The sequence below is a fragment of the Salarias fasciatus genome, chromosome 1 (genome assembly GCF_902148845.1).
Source record: "Salarias fasciatus chromosome 1, fSalaFa1.1, whole genome shotgun sequence".
Lineage (NCBI taxonomy): Eukaryota > Metazoa > Chordata > Actinopteri > Blenniiformes > Blenniidae > Salarias > Salarias fasciatus.
The window spans coordinates 8,020,061-8,033,105 of NC_043745.1; the positions used below are offsets into that span (position 1 = coordinate 8,020,061).

General features: G+C 45.4%; 1 protein-coding gene across 1 annotated transcript; it reads right to left on the reverse strand.

The window, feature by feature from the left end:
- Positions 1-708: 708 nt before the first annotated feature.
- Positions 709-5,524, reverse strand: marchf3 (membrane associated ring-CH-type finger 3). The gene is made up of 4 exons (XM_030093856.1): positions 5,361-5,524; positions 4,788-4,983; positions 1,677-1,883; positions 709-867 (listed from the first exon to the last, which is right to left on the reverse strand). Exons 1-4 carry the CDS (start codon positions 5,522-5,524, stop codon positions 709-711), a joined length of 726 nt encoding a protein of 241 aa, XP_029949716.1.
- Positions 5,525-13,045: the final 7,521 nt, after the last annotated feature.

Genomic DNA, 13,045 nt, shown 5'->3' on the forward strand with positions numbered 1-13,045 from the left:
ACCGCTCTTGTCAGGAGCAACATTATAAAAACTTAAGCTGGCATTCATTTTTAATGTTTGGGTTCAACTTCTCCATCTGTAAAATTAAGAATGTTGTTCCCAGCATTAAACCCTCTCCTGGTTTCTTTGGATTGGCCGTTAAGTCATTGTCTCGCTGGTTTCTTGGCACATTGGAATAAATGAAACATGGCTTTGGGATTCATGCTGCTACGGTTCTTAAAATCTCAGGAAAAATTGACGAGTGGAGCAGAAGACATGAATTAAAATTCTGTACATCTCAAATTCTCACTTGGCTTCATTGCAGCCTCTGCTTCCTGCTGAACATGTCACAAACTGAACTGGAGTTTCAGACGATTCTCGTCACGCTGCATCACTCATGGGCTTTTCCAGAGGGGTTTTCTCTTCTCTCTCCTGTAGAAAACCATAGTTCAGTGGAGAATATCTGCGGAACTGTCCTTTAAATGTGTGTCAGCAGAGAACTGACTGAATCCAGACCACCGCTGACCCTCAACCTCTGGACAACCCAAACCAAGAAACCTCAGCAGGCGTCAGTGAGGAACCGTGAACCGTCTCCATGCAGTGGTTCGTCGGATTGTCAGATTGGTCCTTCTGTCAGATGATTGTCTCTGAGTGAAGCAGAGGACGGACGTCCTCCTGTCCTGCTCTCTCTCTGTGTCTCTGAGGCAGCAGCAGCTCAGCAGGCCTCTCCTACACCACCGTCTCCTTGTTGGGGGCTTTGAAGGGGTTTAAGGACAGGCTGCGGGGGTTGTGCCGGCTCGTCGGGGCTGACGGGGGGATCTGGAGCCGGACTCTCTGGTCTGTCTTCTTCCACGTCCTGAACAGATGCACGTGGTAACGCACAGACACCTGGGAGACAAACCAACAAACTCATGTTATCATCCACATTCAAAATGACCAGAGTGGTTTTCATCCAGAGTCAGTGTAGTTTGTTACCAGTAGATGGCGCCAAATGTCTGGATCTCAAACTGCATGACCTTTATCTAATCTGGACATACTACAAATTCTTTAGGTGTTGTTGAAATAGACACTAGGATTACTTATAATATCCTTAATGAAACTATATGATGTGAAGTACTTTCTGGATGAATGTAAAGTTTGAATTTGAGACGCAAAGCTTTACAGGAAAACATTAAAACAAAGTGATTTAGAGTCTTAATCTCAAGCAGTTAAAACTGTGAAATACATTGAAGTGAAGTGATTAAGAAACAAGAAAATAGAGAACCATCATTATTAATGTCAATGTAACAAAATGTAAAGTCTGACTAAATGTTTCCAACAAATCAAGACAACAGCAACTCATCGCAATCAAAACTGATATTCAGAAATGGAAAATTTCAACCTTTAGTGTTGTTAAAAATGATTTCCAGAGCTTCATTTTTGAATATTTGAGACTTTTTAAATGAACTGAATGTGGTCTATGTTATGAAATCTGTTAAGTGTACAAATGATCCAAATGACATTACACCCAAGTAGAGTTGGATAAAAAAAAAAAAAAATCTCTAAATACACTGATTAATAAACGTCAAGTCATTTTCTTTCATCCTGATCACCACACGGTTTTAAAGTCATGCAGCTAATATGTATTTAAAACATATTTGTTGTTAAAACTCTCATTGTGAAAGGTGAAATAATTCCAGCATGCTTTGCAAACTGACCACAGTCCAGAAGACGTAAATGATGATGAGGGCCAGAGTGAGGACCAGCAGCCCCAGGGCCTCCATCCCGTTGGTGTAGTAGAGATCCATGGCCCCCTGGACACACAGCCACCCCGACAGGCTGGCCAGCGGCGTGATGAAGAGGAAGCAGGCCGCATCTCCACAGAGAGTCCTCCTCTGCTGCTGCATGGAGGGAGCCCACCACCACTGGGGGGGGAGGAGGAGGAGGAGGAGGAGGAGGAGGAGGAGGAGGAGGAGGAGGAGGAGGAGGAGGAGGACAGGGGACTGTGAGTGAGGGATCTGACTGTCAGTAAAGACAGTCATTCTATTGTTCCACGTCGTTGTCATTTTCTCTCCTTAAAGGACATGAAACCTAAAGGCAAACTTTCATTCACCAGTTTTTCACCACAAAAGATGAATTCAGCTCTAATTTTGTCCAATGAAGCCATGATTTATCTCACATTTTTTCTTTTTCATGGATTCACCTTTAAGTGACACTGCTGAAATGTGTTTGTTCTTTCTGAAGAAACTGATAAGACGAGACGAGATAAGATAAACAGCAACAAGCAGAGAGCAACAGAAAAACAGCAGAATAAAGCTACCAGCAGCAATAAATATCAAAACAATAACAGCAGTGACAATAAGATAAAAACTAGATAATAACTGTGACAGTCAACATTTAGAGGAATATCAAAGTTGATATCAGAAAGTGATGATTTGCACCTTGTTTACAAAGAGAAAGAATTAGTCTGATCAGCAGAATCAAAATGAAATAAGTTTATCACTTTTTGATCTTATTATTAAAGAATACAGTAAGTGAGAGATCATTTTCCAGTTTAACTCCTTGTACTTTCTGTGCCAACTGTCTAAACCTTCTCTGGATTTGGAGGTCTGACTTACAGAGGAGGATTAGGGCCACATGGGGAGAAAAAAAACCCCTTAAATTCTGACTTTTTTTTCTCAGAATGTGGATACAAACAGCCGCTCTATGCAACATGTGACCAGCAGGTGGCGCTTCACGTGTGGCTCCTTTGAGTATTAATGACCTAATGTTGACATGCTACAAATAATTGAGCCCTTAAGAAATTAAAGGAAACGCACATTATTGCATAAAGCATATATTACACTATAGTCCCCTGATGTGAACTATTGTAAAGATTACACTGTCAATGCATCATGCTGAGCTGCAAAATTTTTGAGGACATATTTACTAAACAGCAACATGACTGAAATGAGTTTGGATGAACAGCAGGAGCACAAAGTCTCAGTGTCTCAAGCAGTTCTGTATCACCTCCACCAGGACAGAAATCACCCATGAAAACCATCGTCTGTCAGCACAGCTCACCACTGCACCTGCTGATTCAAATGAGCTACAATCAGAAGTCAGGAGGATATAAACCTGATGTGACATCAAGCCCCTGGTCCTCTTCCTGTTGGATCTGATCCCAGCGAACTGGGATTATCCTCATACATGCATACACACGACAAAAGATGCAGAAACACACCAGGTGATAAATCATCACATGATAAGAAGCTTCAGTCTGCAGAGACTGTACATCAACTTTAAAGTGACGACTCCTAAACAAATATTCAGTCAGCTCCCATGCTGTGCTCCTGGTTGTGTTTTCAGTTTTCCTTTTCCATGGAACTTGGGTTCATGTTGCAATCAGCTGAAACAGAATCCACATCCTCATGCTTTAATGAAAGCACGTCACTCTTCTTTTTCTTCTCGTGTCTAGATACAAATGCATGTTCAAACATGTAAACATTGCAGTTTACATCTTCTGTGCATGTGTGCACAGGCGTGCAGCATTGCCTGATAGCAGGATTATGCAATTCAGTGTGTAGCTTAACCTGGTGAAGTACATGGTACCTAATCAGCAGATTAGAGAGAGAGAGAGGGAGCAGAGCAGTGTCCTCTGCAGAGCGGCACAGGGAAACGCCATCTAATCTGAGCTCCCGGCCTAAGTGGCTTTGCGGGGAGAGACGTTCCAGCGAACAGCAGCAGGCTGTCCAACGTGAAGACAAACACCTGCCATGGAGCTCCTCCCACTGACCACTGACCGGGACATCTGCTCCTTCATTCAGGAGAGATGGCTGACTGACCGGCACCTCCTCTCAGTCTGCAGCAGCCATGGGAAATGCACATTCCAAACTTCAAGATATCTGGATGCAATCATGATTGTTGTTGTGAAAATGAATTAATGTGTTTGAAATGTCTCTTGGGTTTGTTTTAATGATGATCACACTGTTGGAATATCAGCTGTGAAGACTGATTCAGTCTGTAAGTTCAGCTGAAATCACAGGAGAAATTTGGAAGGAAGATGCTCTAAAATCAGCATTTTACTGTAGCTCTTAACTAAGGAACTACTGATTTAAAAAAAAAAGCAGCAGTAAGAAAGTGGACAGGTCTTATAGATGAATGATAATATTTCTTAAGGCCTACATCTGTGGATGTGGGATAATGCCACTCAGGAAGACTGCAGGACTTCAGGTGATCTTCATTCAATAAACAGGAGCTTCGAGAAATAGTAACATAGCCGACTGTAGCGATTGGCTTTAAATGTTTGACAGTAGGTCAGAGAGAGACAGCAGCTCTGCAACTCCATGATATGATCATCGATTGAAGAGATTTAGGGTTTTGTTGTTGTGTTTTAATGCTGCTGTACATGGAGAAGAACGCTAAACACACACAACACAAAGCAAAATAAAGTCACACATCACATTATAAACCTCAACTAAAACACTCGTGGTATTCTTATATAGTATACGTAAAAATGCCTTGTGCATGTATGTAGACACTCAGTTTGTACATTTAATGATATTTATATCTACAGATATATGTCAGTGCAAATTAGATTGTGTGTGGATAATATGTAGTATGCAAATGGTTTATAACTCTTGGATGGATTTTGTTCCCTGCATAAAGATCTGTGTATGCACACAGTTTGATATGCACATGAATGCATTCTGCACACACACCCATCTCATCACACACACACATATGAATATGATAAATAGAATGTAAAATAAATAAACACGTGTTGATATCTTTCTAGGTGCATGTGCTCAGCTGAAGTGACAGAAGCAGCAGCTGGAGGCGGCTCCTACCTCAGTGAGCGGCTTGGGGAGGCGCTCCAGAGCGAACTGGTGGTGGCAGAGCTCACAGTGGCCGCTGTTGGAGAAGGTGAGCCAGTGCTCCAGGCAGGCCCGGTGCACCATGGCCAGGCTCCCGGAGCACTCGCACGGCGACAGCAGCTCGCCGGCGGCCGGGCCCTCGTGGCAGATCCTGCAGAACAGCTCATCGCTGCTCAGACACAAACATGGAGGATGTCAAGATCAAGACCCAGCAGAAGGCCGTGACTTCATAACACATCTTCAGTTTGTGTGGATCAGATGTGGTTTACAGCAAAACAGGAGAACTGAATGAAAAAGTTCTCATTACTTTCAGATGATAAAAAATAACATTGTTCATTGGCCCGTCATCACAGCCTCAAATAACATAGTTCTATAGAAACTGGTCAAAGTTCATCTGGTCATGTGGGACAACATGCTTTTATGCATTTTATGTAGTTTTCACTGACTTCTATGTGTAGAACCTGCCCTGGCAGCTGTTGACAAAGTCCCTGCAGGTACCTCTGGCTACAATATAACCCGAAAACGTGTTTTTCATCAGAGACGCACCTGTCGGCGGGGGCGGGGATGTCCTCGGTGGGTGTGTCGGTGTGGTAATTCGTCACCTCTTGGCTGCAGATGTAGAGACTTTCCCTCAGCTGGGGCTCAGACATTGACTTGACCCCCGCCACGGGGCAGGAAACCCCCCGGAGCGCAGCGTCCTGGGCTGTCATCCCCGCTACATGAGGGGCCATTCACTCATGTCACATCTGTCAACATACACACACACACACACACACACACACACACACACACACACACACACACACACTGTTCATCAAGTGTTGTAGCTTCCTACCTTGGTATAAACTGTACATCACTGAGGGTTGTTTAATAATCATACAATATAATTGATTTAAAAAAGTAAAGTAAATGAAAAGATGAAATTTCCAAACTAGCACTGTCAGCTGTGTCACTCAATAAAGGATAGACAGACAGACAGATGTTACTCTCAATGTTTTGGCAGTGATCAAACATAAAGGATTAAATTTGTGCCTGGCGCCCCTCGTCTACAGACCCGAGCTGAGTAGGTTCAATGTGTGTGCAGACATATCAGCAACATGCATGTCCACAGTGATCTGAACTCTCTAGGAACACACTATGTTGTCTTTAGATTTATTTAAACCATATTAAACACTTCATTACTTCAAACTACTAAGAATGCGATCATCACATGGCAACATACTGGAGTTCTATAAACTGCATTATTAAAAATTTTAGCCATGATCCATCGTCTTTTGACAATTTATCCAACTTCAGGCAGCCAGAGGACAGAAATGAAAAATTCCTGCTTGCTCTTCAACTCATTTACCCATTGAAAAAAATATATATTTACCTTTCAACCTCATTTATTTGTAGTGTCAATTACAGCATTTGATCTGATCTAAACATCAAGAAACATCTGTATTCAACATTCAACAAAAAAGAAATTCCAGCAGTTAAAAATATATAATTACTGGCTACAGAAAGTATAGAAAGCTTAGAATATTAATTTAAGCTGAACTCATCCATGAATTCCGGCTTTAAAAAACATAAAAGCAGATTATATGGTGTAAACAGAACTTTGGCATGAGTCAGATCACAGAAGTGTCTAAATATTCTGTGATAATGTCAGTATTTGAAGTGTTACTTTCACCTTTGGCTGTGTAAACAATCCCTGCAGGACGTACACAGTACACACACACACACACACACGCACACACACACACGCACACGCACACGCACACGCACACGCACACACAGTACTCAGTACTCATCAAATCAAGGTTAAACCAGTAGAAAACCACCACACATGCACAGGGAGAACATGCAAACATTTTGGTTTTGCGTCCAAAATCCAACAAGGGTCAAGTCACTGAGAGGTGAGAGCACTAACCACTGGACCACCTTACACCATCTGCACTGTTTCAACAAAGAATTAAACAATACTCAACAAACAACAAGTGTGAGTCTGATCTCTTCAGAAGGTGAATCCACTTCCTGTCTTTCACTGCTCTTCTCTGATAACAACACAAGAGTCTACAACCTCTAAACAGAGAAAACTAAAACACATGAACCTGCTTTCAGACCCAACCAGGACCTGTGAGAGAATGGCACACACTGCAGAGTACAGTCAGTGTGTGTGATGTGTGTGTGTGAGTGTGTGTGCGCGTGTGTGTGTGGGAGCTCCTACCTCAGGCCGTCAGTCCGGGGACAGTGTGTGATGATGTGAGTCTGCATACAGTCAGAATCAGACGTTTCCCTCGGTGTTCATCAGACTGAGTCGGTGTGTGTGTGTGAGTGTGAGTGTGAGTCTTTAAAGACTGCCAGCAGATTAGCGTGGCTGAGGGACGGTGGTGAGAATAGTGAGGGATTAGCGAGGGAGGAAAGTGAAGGGCCGGGCCCAGACGAATGGGAATCACATCAGAGTGAGTTACAGCAGCAGGAGCTCCACCTCGCCGGAGCCCCCCGTTAATCCTGTTAGGGGCCGAGCGGCGGCCGCGCCGCCTCCACCTCCCATGGTAATGTGTACTGGACCTGGGGAGGGGTGGGGGGGCTGCGGGGCTGGAGGAAGGGCTGATGGGTGTGCAGAGAGGAGACACCTTCATTCTGAACTCTGATTCAGGATTTTACTGATCTGATAAAAAACTAAAGAACTCTGAAATCTAAAACCTCTTTACAGCTTCAACTCCTGTCACATCGGTGACATTTCAAAATGTTTTATCTTTTTATCTTTCACGTTTTTGACAGTTTAGGGCAGAATAGATGAACATGGTCGTTTGGCGTCTAACAGGCCAAAATAACAGAACTACACAGTGACGTCCAGCCCAGAGGAAGACTTCGAAGGTATAAAATTGACTTCTTTTTTTTTTAATTAAAGTAAATGTTATTCTGATTTGTTGCCTGATGACTTCAGTCAAAGCTTTCTTTCCCATGAGGGTGAATTTATAACAGTGAGGAGAAACTGTGCAGTCTGTAAAGCCACCTGTAGATCCCACCTGACTCCGACCAGAGGCAGGTACACCTGTTCACACCTGTGTAATCAGAAACAATAAGAAACTGGAAAATGCATCTTATCAAACATGTTTTCATCTCAACATGTAACAAAGTCCATTATGTGGACCCAAAGTTTCTCTCACTTCAAAGGAAGTCAAGTCTATATGTTATTGTAAATGAACAAGTTTAACAATATAATATAATATAATATAATATAATATAATATAATATAATATAATATAATATAATATAATATAATATAATATGATATAATATAATATAATATAATATTATATAATATTATATAATATAATATAATATATTGATACTATCAACATTATCAGTGAAATATTGCGATTTGAACAAAAGTAGTAGGAGTTCTCCCCAGTGAACGAGAGGGTCGCATCCCTGCGCCTTCGGGTCGGGGACAGGTGCCTCACTGCTGTCTCGACTTATGGGCCGAACTGCAGTGCAGAGTAACCAGCCTTCTTGGAGTCCCTGGGAGGGGTGCTGGACAGTGCTCCGACTGGGGACTCCATTGTTCTACTGGGGGACTTCAACGCTCACATGGGCAGCGACAGCGAGACCTGGAAGGGGTGATTGGATCGCACGGCCTTCCTGATCTGAACCCGAGTGGTGTTCTGTTATTAGTAATTCTGTGCTAGTCACAGTTTGCCCATAACAAACACCATGTTCGAGCACAGGGGTGTCCATAAGTGCACTTGGCACCAGGACACCCTAGGTCGGAGGTCAATGATCGACTTTGTTGTCGTGTCATCTGACCTCCGCCACGTGTCTTGGACACTCGGGTGAAGAGAGGGGCAGAGCTGTTGACCGCTCACCATCTGGTGGTGAGTTGGATTCGCTGGAGGAGGAGGAAACTCGACAGACTTGGCAGACCCAAACGTGTTGTGAGGGTCTGCTGGGAACGTCTGGTGGAACCCTCTGTCAGCGTGGTTTTCAACTCCCACCTCTGGGAGAGCTTCGCTCATGTCCCGAGGGAGGCTGGGGGCATTGAGTCCGAGTGGACCATGTTCTCCACCTCCACTGTCGAAGCAGCTGCCCGGAGCTGTGGTCGTAAGGTCTCCAGTGCCTTTTGTGGCAGCAACCCCCGAACCCGGTGGTGGACACCGGAAGTAAGGGCTGCCGTCAAGCTGAAGAAGGAGTCCTATCAAGCCTTGTTGGCTCATGGGACTCCAGAAGCAGCTGACAGGTACCGGCAGGCCTAGCGAACTGCAGCGCGAGTGGTTGTGGAGGCAAAAACTTAGGTCGGGGCCATGGAGGAGGACTATCGGTCGGCCTCGAAGAAATTCTGGCAAACCATCCGGCGCCTCAGGAGGGGAAAGCAGGTCTCCGCCAACACTGCTTACAGTGGAAGTGGGGAGCTGCTGACCTCAACTGGGGATATTGTTGGACGGTGGAAGGAATACTTCGAGGACCTCCTCAATCCCGTCGCTATGTCAAGAGGAAGCAGAGGTTGAGGTCTCAGAGGTGGACTCGTCCATCACCCAAGCTGAAGTCACCGAGGTGGTCGGTAAGCTCCTTGGTGGCAAGGCACCGGGGGTGGATGAGATTCGCCCTGAGTACCTCAAGTCTCTGGATGTGCAGGGACTGTCTTGGTTGACACGTCTCTGCAACATCGCGTGGCGGTCGGGGACAGTGCCTCTGGATTGGCAGACTGGGGTGGTGGTACCCCTGTTTAAAAAGGGGGACCGGAGGGTGTGCTCCAACTATAGGGGGATCACACTCCTCAGCCTCCCTGGGAAAGTCTATTCCAGGGTACTGGAGAGGAGGATCCGACCGACAGTCGAACCTCGGATTCAGGAGGAACAATGCGGTTTTCGTCCTGGTCGTGGAACACTGGACCAGCTCTATACCCTCCATAGGGTGCTCGAGGGCTCGTGGGAGTTCACCCAACCAGTCCACATGTGTTCTGTGGACTTGGAGAAGGCGTTCGACCGCGTCCCTCGTGGTGTCTTGTGGGGGGTGCTCCAGGAATACGGAGTCCGGGGCCCCTTGTTAAGGGCCGTCCAGTCTCTGTATGACCGGAGTAGGAGTCTGGTCCGCATTGGTCCACCGGCAGTAAGTCGGACCTGTTCCCGGTGCATGTTGGACTCCGGCAGGGCTGCCCTTTGTCACCGGTTCTGTTTATAATCTTTATGGACAGAATTTCTAGGTGCAGCCAGGGGCCGGAGGGGGTCCGGTTCGGGAATCACAGGATTTCATCTCTGCTTTTTGCAGATGATGTTGTCCATTTGGCTTCATCAAACCCGGACCTAGAGCATGCACTGGGGCGGTTCGCAGCCGAGAGTGTCTCGACAGGGATGAGGATCAGCACCTCCAAATCCGAGGCCATGGTCCTCGACCGGAGGAAGGTGGCTTCCCTCTCCAGGTCGGTGGAGACACTCTGGCTCAAGTGGAGGAGTTTAAGTATCTTGGGGTCTTGTTCACAAGTGGAGGACGGACGGAGATTGACGAGCGGATCGGTGCAGCGTCTGCAGTGATGTGGTCATTGTATCGGTCCGTTGTGGTGAAGAAGGAGCTGAGCCGAAAGGCGAAGCTCTCAATTTACCGGTCAATCTACGTTCCCACCCTCACCTATGGTCATGAGCTTTAGATCATGACTGAAAGGACAAGATCCCGGATACAAGCGGCCGAAATGAGCTTCCTCCGTAGGGTGGCTGGGCGCTCCCTTAGAGACAGGGGGAGGAGCTCAGTCACCAGGGAGGAGCTCGGAGTAGAGCCGCTACTCCTCCACATCGAGAGGAGCCAGCTGAGGTGGCTCGGGCACCTCTTTAGGATGCCTCCTGGACGCCTCCCTCGGGAGGTGTTCTGAGCATGTTCCACTGGGAGGAGAGACCCCGGGGAAGACCCAGGACACGCTGGAGAGACCATGTCTCTCGGCTGGCCTGGGAACGCCTTGGGATTCTCCCAGAGGAGCTGGAGGAAGAGTCTGGGGACAGGGAAGTCTGGGCATCTCTGCTGAGACTGCTGCCCCCGCGACCCGGCCCCGGTAAAGCGGTAAAAAAATGGATGGATGTATGGATGAACAAAATTTACACTCCAATACAAAGTAATTATATTTAACAGTAACTCACTACATATCGGATGAGTTTATTCAGTGTTTAAATATGGATGCATTTCAACCAACAGTGACCAAAGCTTTACATACAAGATTGTTGTGATTTATTTCCCAAATATAGATATATTGATGTTCTTTTCAGTAGATCTGCCTTAACGAGAAGTTTTTATTGGTAAATTTGACAGTAACTTTCTCCAGTAGAAACATCTTCTCCATGAATTTTGAAAGTACAACCTGTAGATTTGATAGCTTTTTTAATTTACTGTTTGGATTCATTTACTCTGCAGAAACACTTTTGGTTAAATAGTTACCTCTGAATGTAAATTATTTCATGACATGACACACCAGCACCATGCTATAATATCTTGTTTTTGGTTAAAACTGATGGATTTCAGAAAATCTGGATGCAGCATGAACAGAAATACTCCACAGGAGTCTATAGTCTCAATGAATTAAATAATTGTGTTTGCTGAAGACTGATCTGTGAATCAGCTGTTTTCAGTTAAGTGGATGTTTAGTTCTGCAGAGATGTGGAGCGGAGCTGAAGTTCAGCCCGTGATCTTTTATTCACACTCTTTCATTTCTAGTCTGTTTCCATTCTGCAGCCTGGAGAAAAACACCTCCAGACCAGAGGGGAGAAAGAGAAAGCGCTGGGGTGACTGGCAGAGCTCCGGTGCCTCTCTTTCTCTCTCTCCTTCCTCTAATCCTGTCTGTTATTCATTCGCAGGCCGCTCCTGACAAAGCCCAAAGCGAACGCACATCATTGGGAATTCCTTCATGAACAGACTGAAAGGGTGGATAATTCCTTTGACAGTGGCGGGACAGTAGAGCGCCGAGCGCCAGACCTCCTGGATAAGAACACATATGTGGAGGGCGGCAGAGAAAGGCCGCTTCCCGTCCTGCCTGTGGCTGGAGCTGGCTGCAGGGCCGAGGCGGCTCGTGTTGTGTCTGGGCTTTAGTCGTGGTCTATTTGCGACAAGGGGAGCCCTGGGCAGATTCCCCTCCTCCGTTTGCATTGTGCTAAATGGGACTGGGGCCCTCTCTAATCCGGCTCAAGGCAGGGACGAGGGGCCGCGCTCCTCTCCATCGATCGCTCGCTTCATCAGCTCCGGTAACAGCCATTAAAAGATGTTAATCCGGCGTGCGCCCCAGTCTGGATCGATAGCAGACAAAAGCTCGGCAGGAGGCTGTCTGGCCATTAGCTCACACGGGAGAGTTCAGGCTTTACCTGTTCACCGCCATCATGGCTGCAACACCTGCTCCTGCACAGGAAACACAGCGAACCATCACACCCTGCGTCCAGACTGTCCCACTGCTGTCAGAGGTCATGCTGGGAAGAGAAAAGCCTGCCGTCACAGCTGGAAGGTCACCCCCGGTGAAGTCTTCTTAAAGCAGTCTCTACTCACATAACAATTTTGTCAAGTTAATGGTTGCAGTGTTAACGGTCTTTGTTAAAGGGCTGATGTTACAGCACAGGACTCAGAATATTCCAAGAATAAATAAATTAGATGTTTTTTCACAATATTTCACAAGAGATCACTCTGATCTTCTCAAATGTTCTCAGCACGGGGTTGTCAAACATATTTTTACTTCTCTGTGTTAAAGATAAATCTCATCTTCTCACTTTTGTCTCACTGAAACATCTGTTGCTATCTCTCATTGACATTAAAGCCTGGATGACCTTGAACTTTTTAAAATTCAACACGAAAAAAACGGAAGTGATATTGTTAAAACCTGCCCTTTTATTGGACATCTATTCCAATTCCAATTTCAAAGTTGCCATTTTATTGTTTTCATTCTTTACGTCTACTTATGTCCAACAGTCTATTTCAGACATAGTTGTTTTTTAAGCGCAATAAATAAAGTTGAGTTGAGTTCTTCAGCTCTTCTGACACTCAAGATAAAGATACATGTTTTTCTATATGTACTATAAACAGTATAAACAGTGCATTTGCTCACATGATCTCTTGATCAAAAAGAAAACTCCTGCGCATGTGTCACAATAAACCATGACGAGATAGAGAGGACCGTTGCAGAGCCTTGTGTTATTCTGAAGCATTGAGCCTTGTGTTCGGAAAAGATCCTCTAGAAGTGATACCGCATGCACAATTAAAACACAATATGTACATGCTTTCAT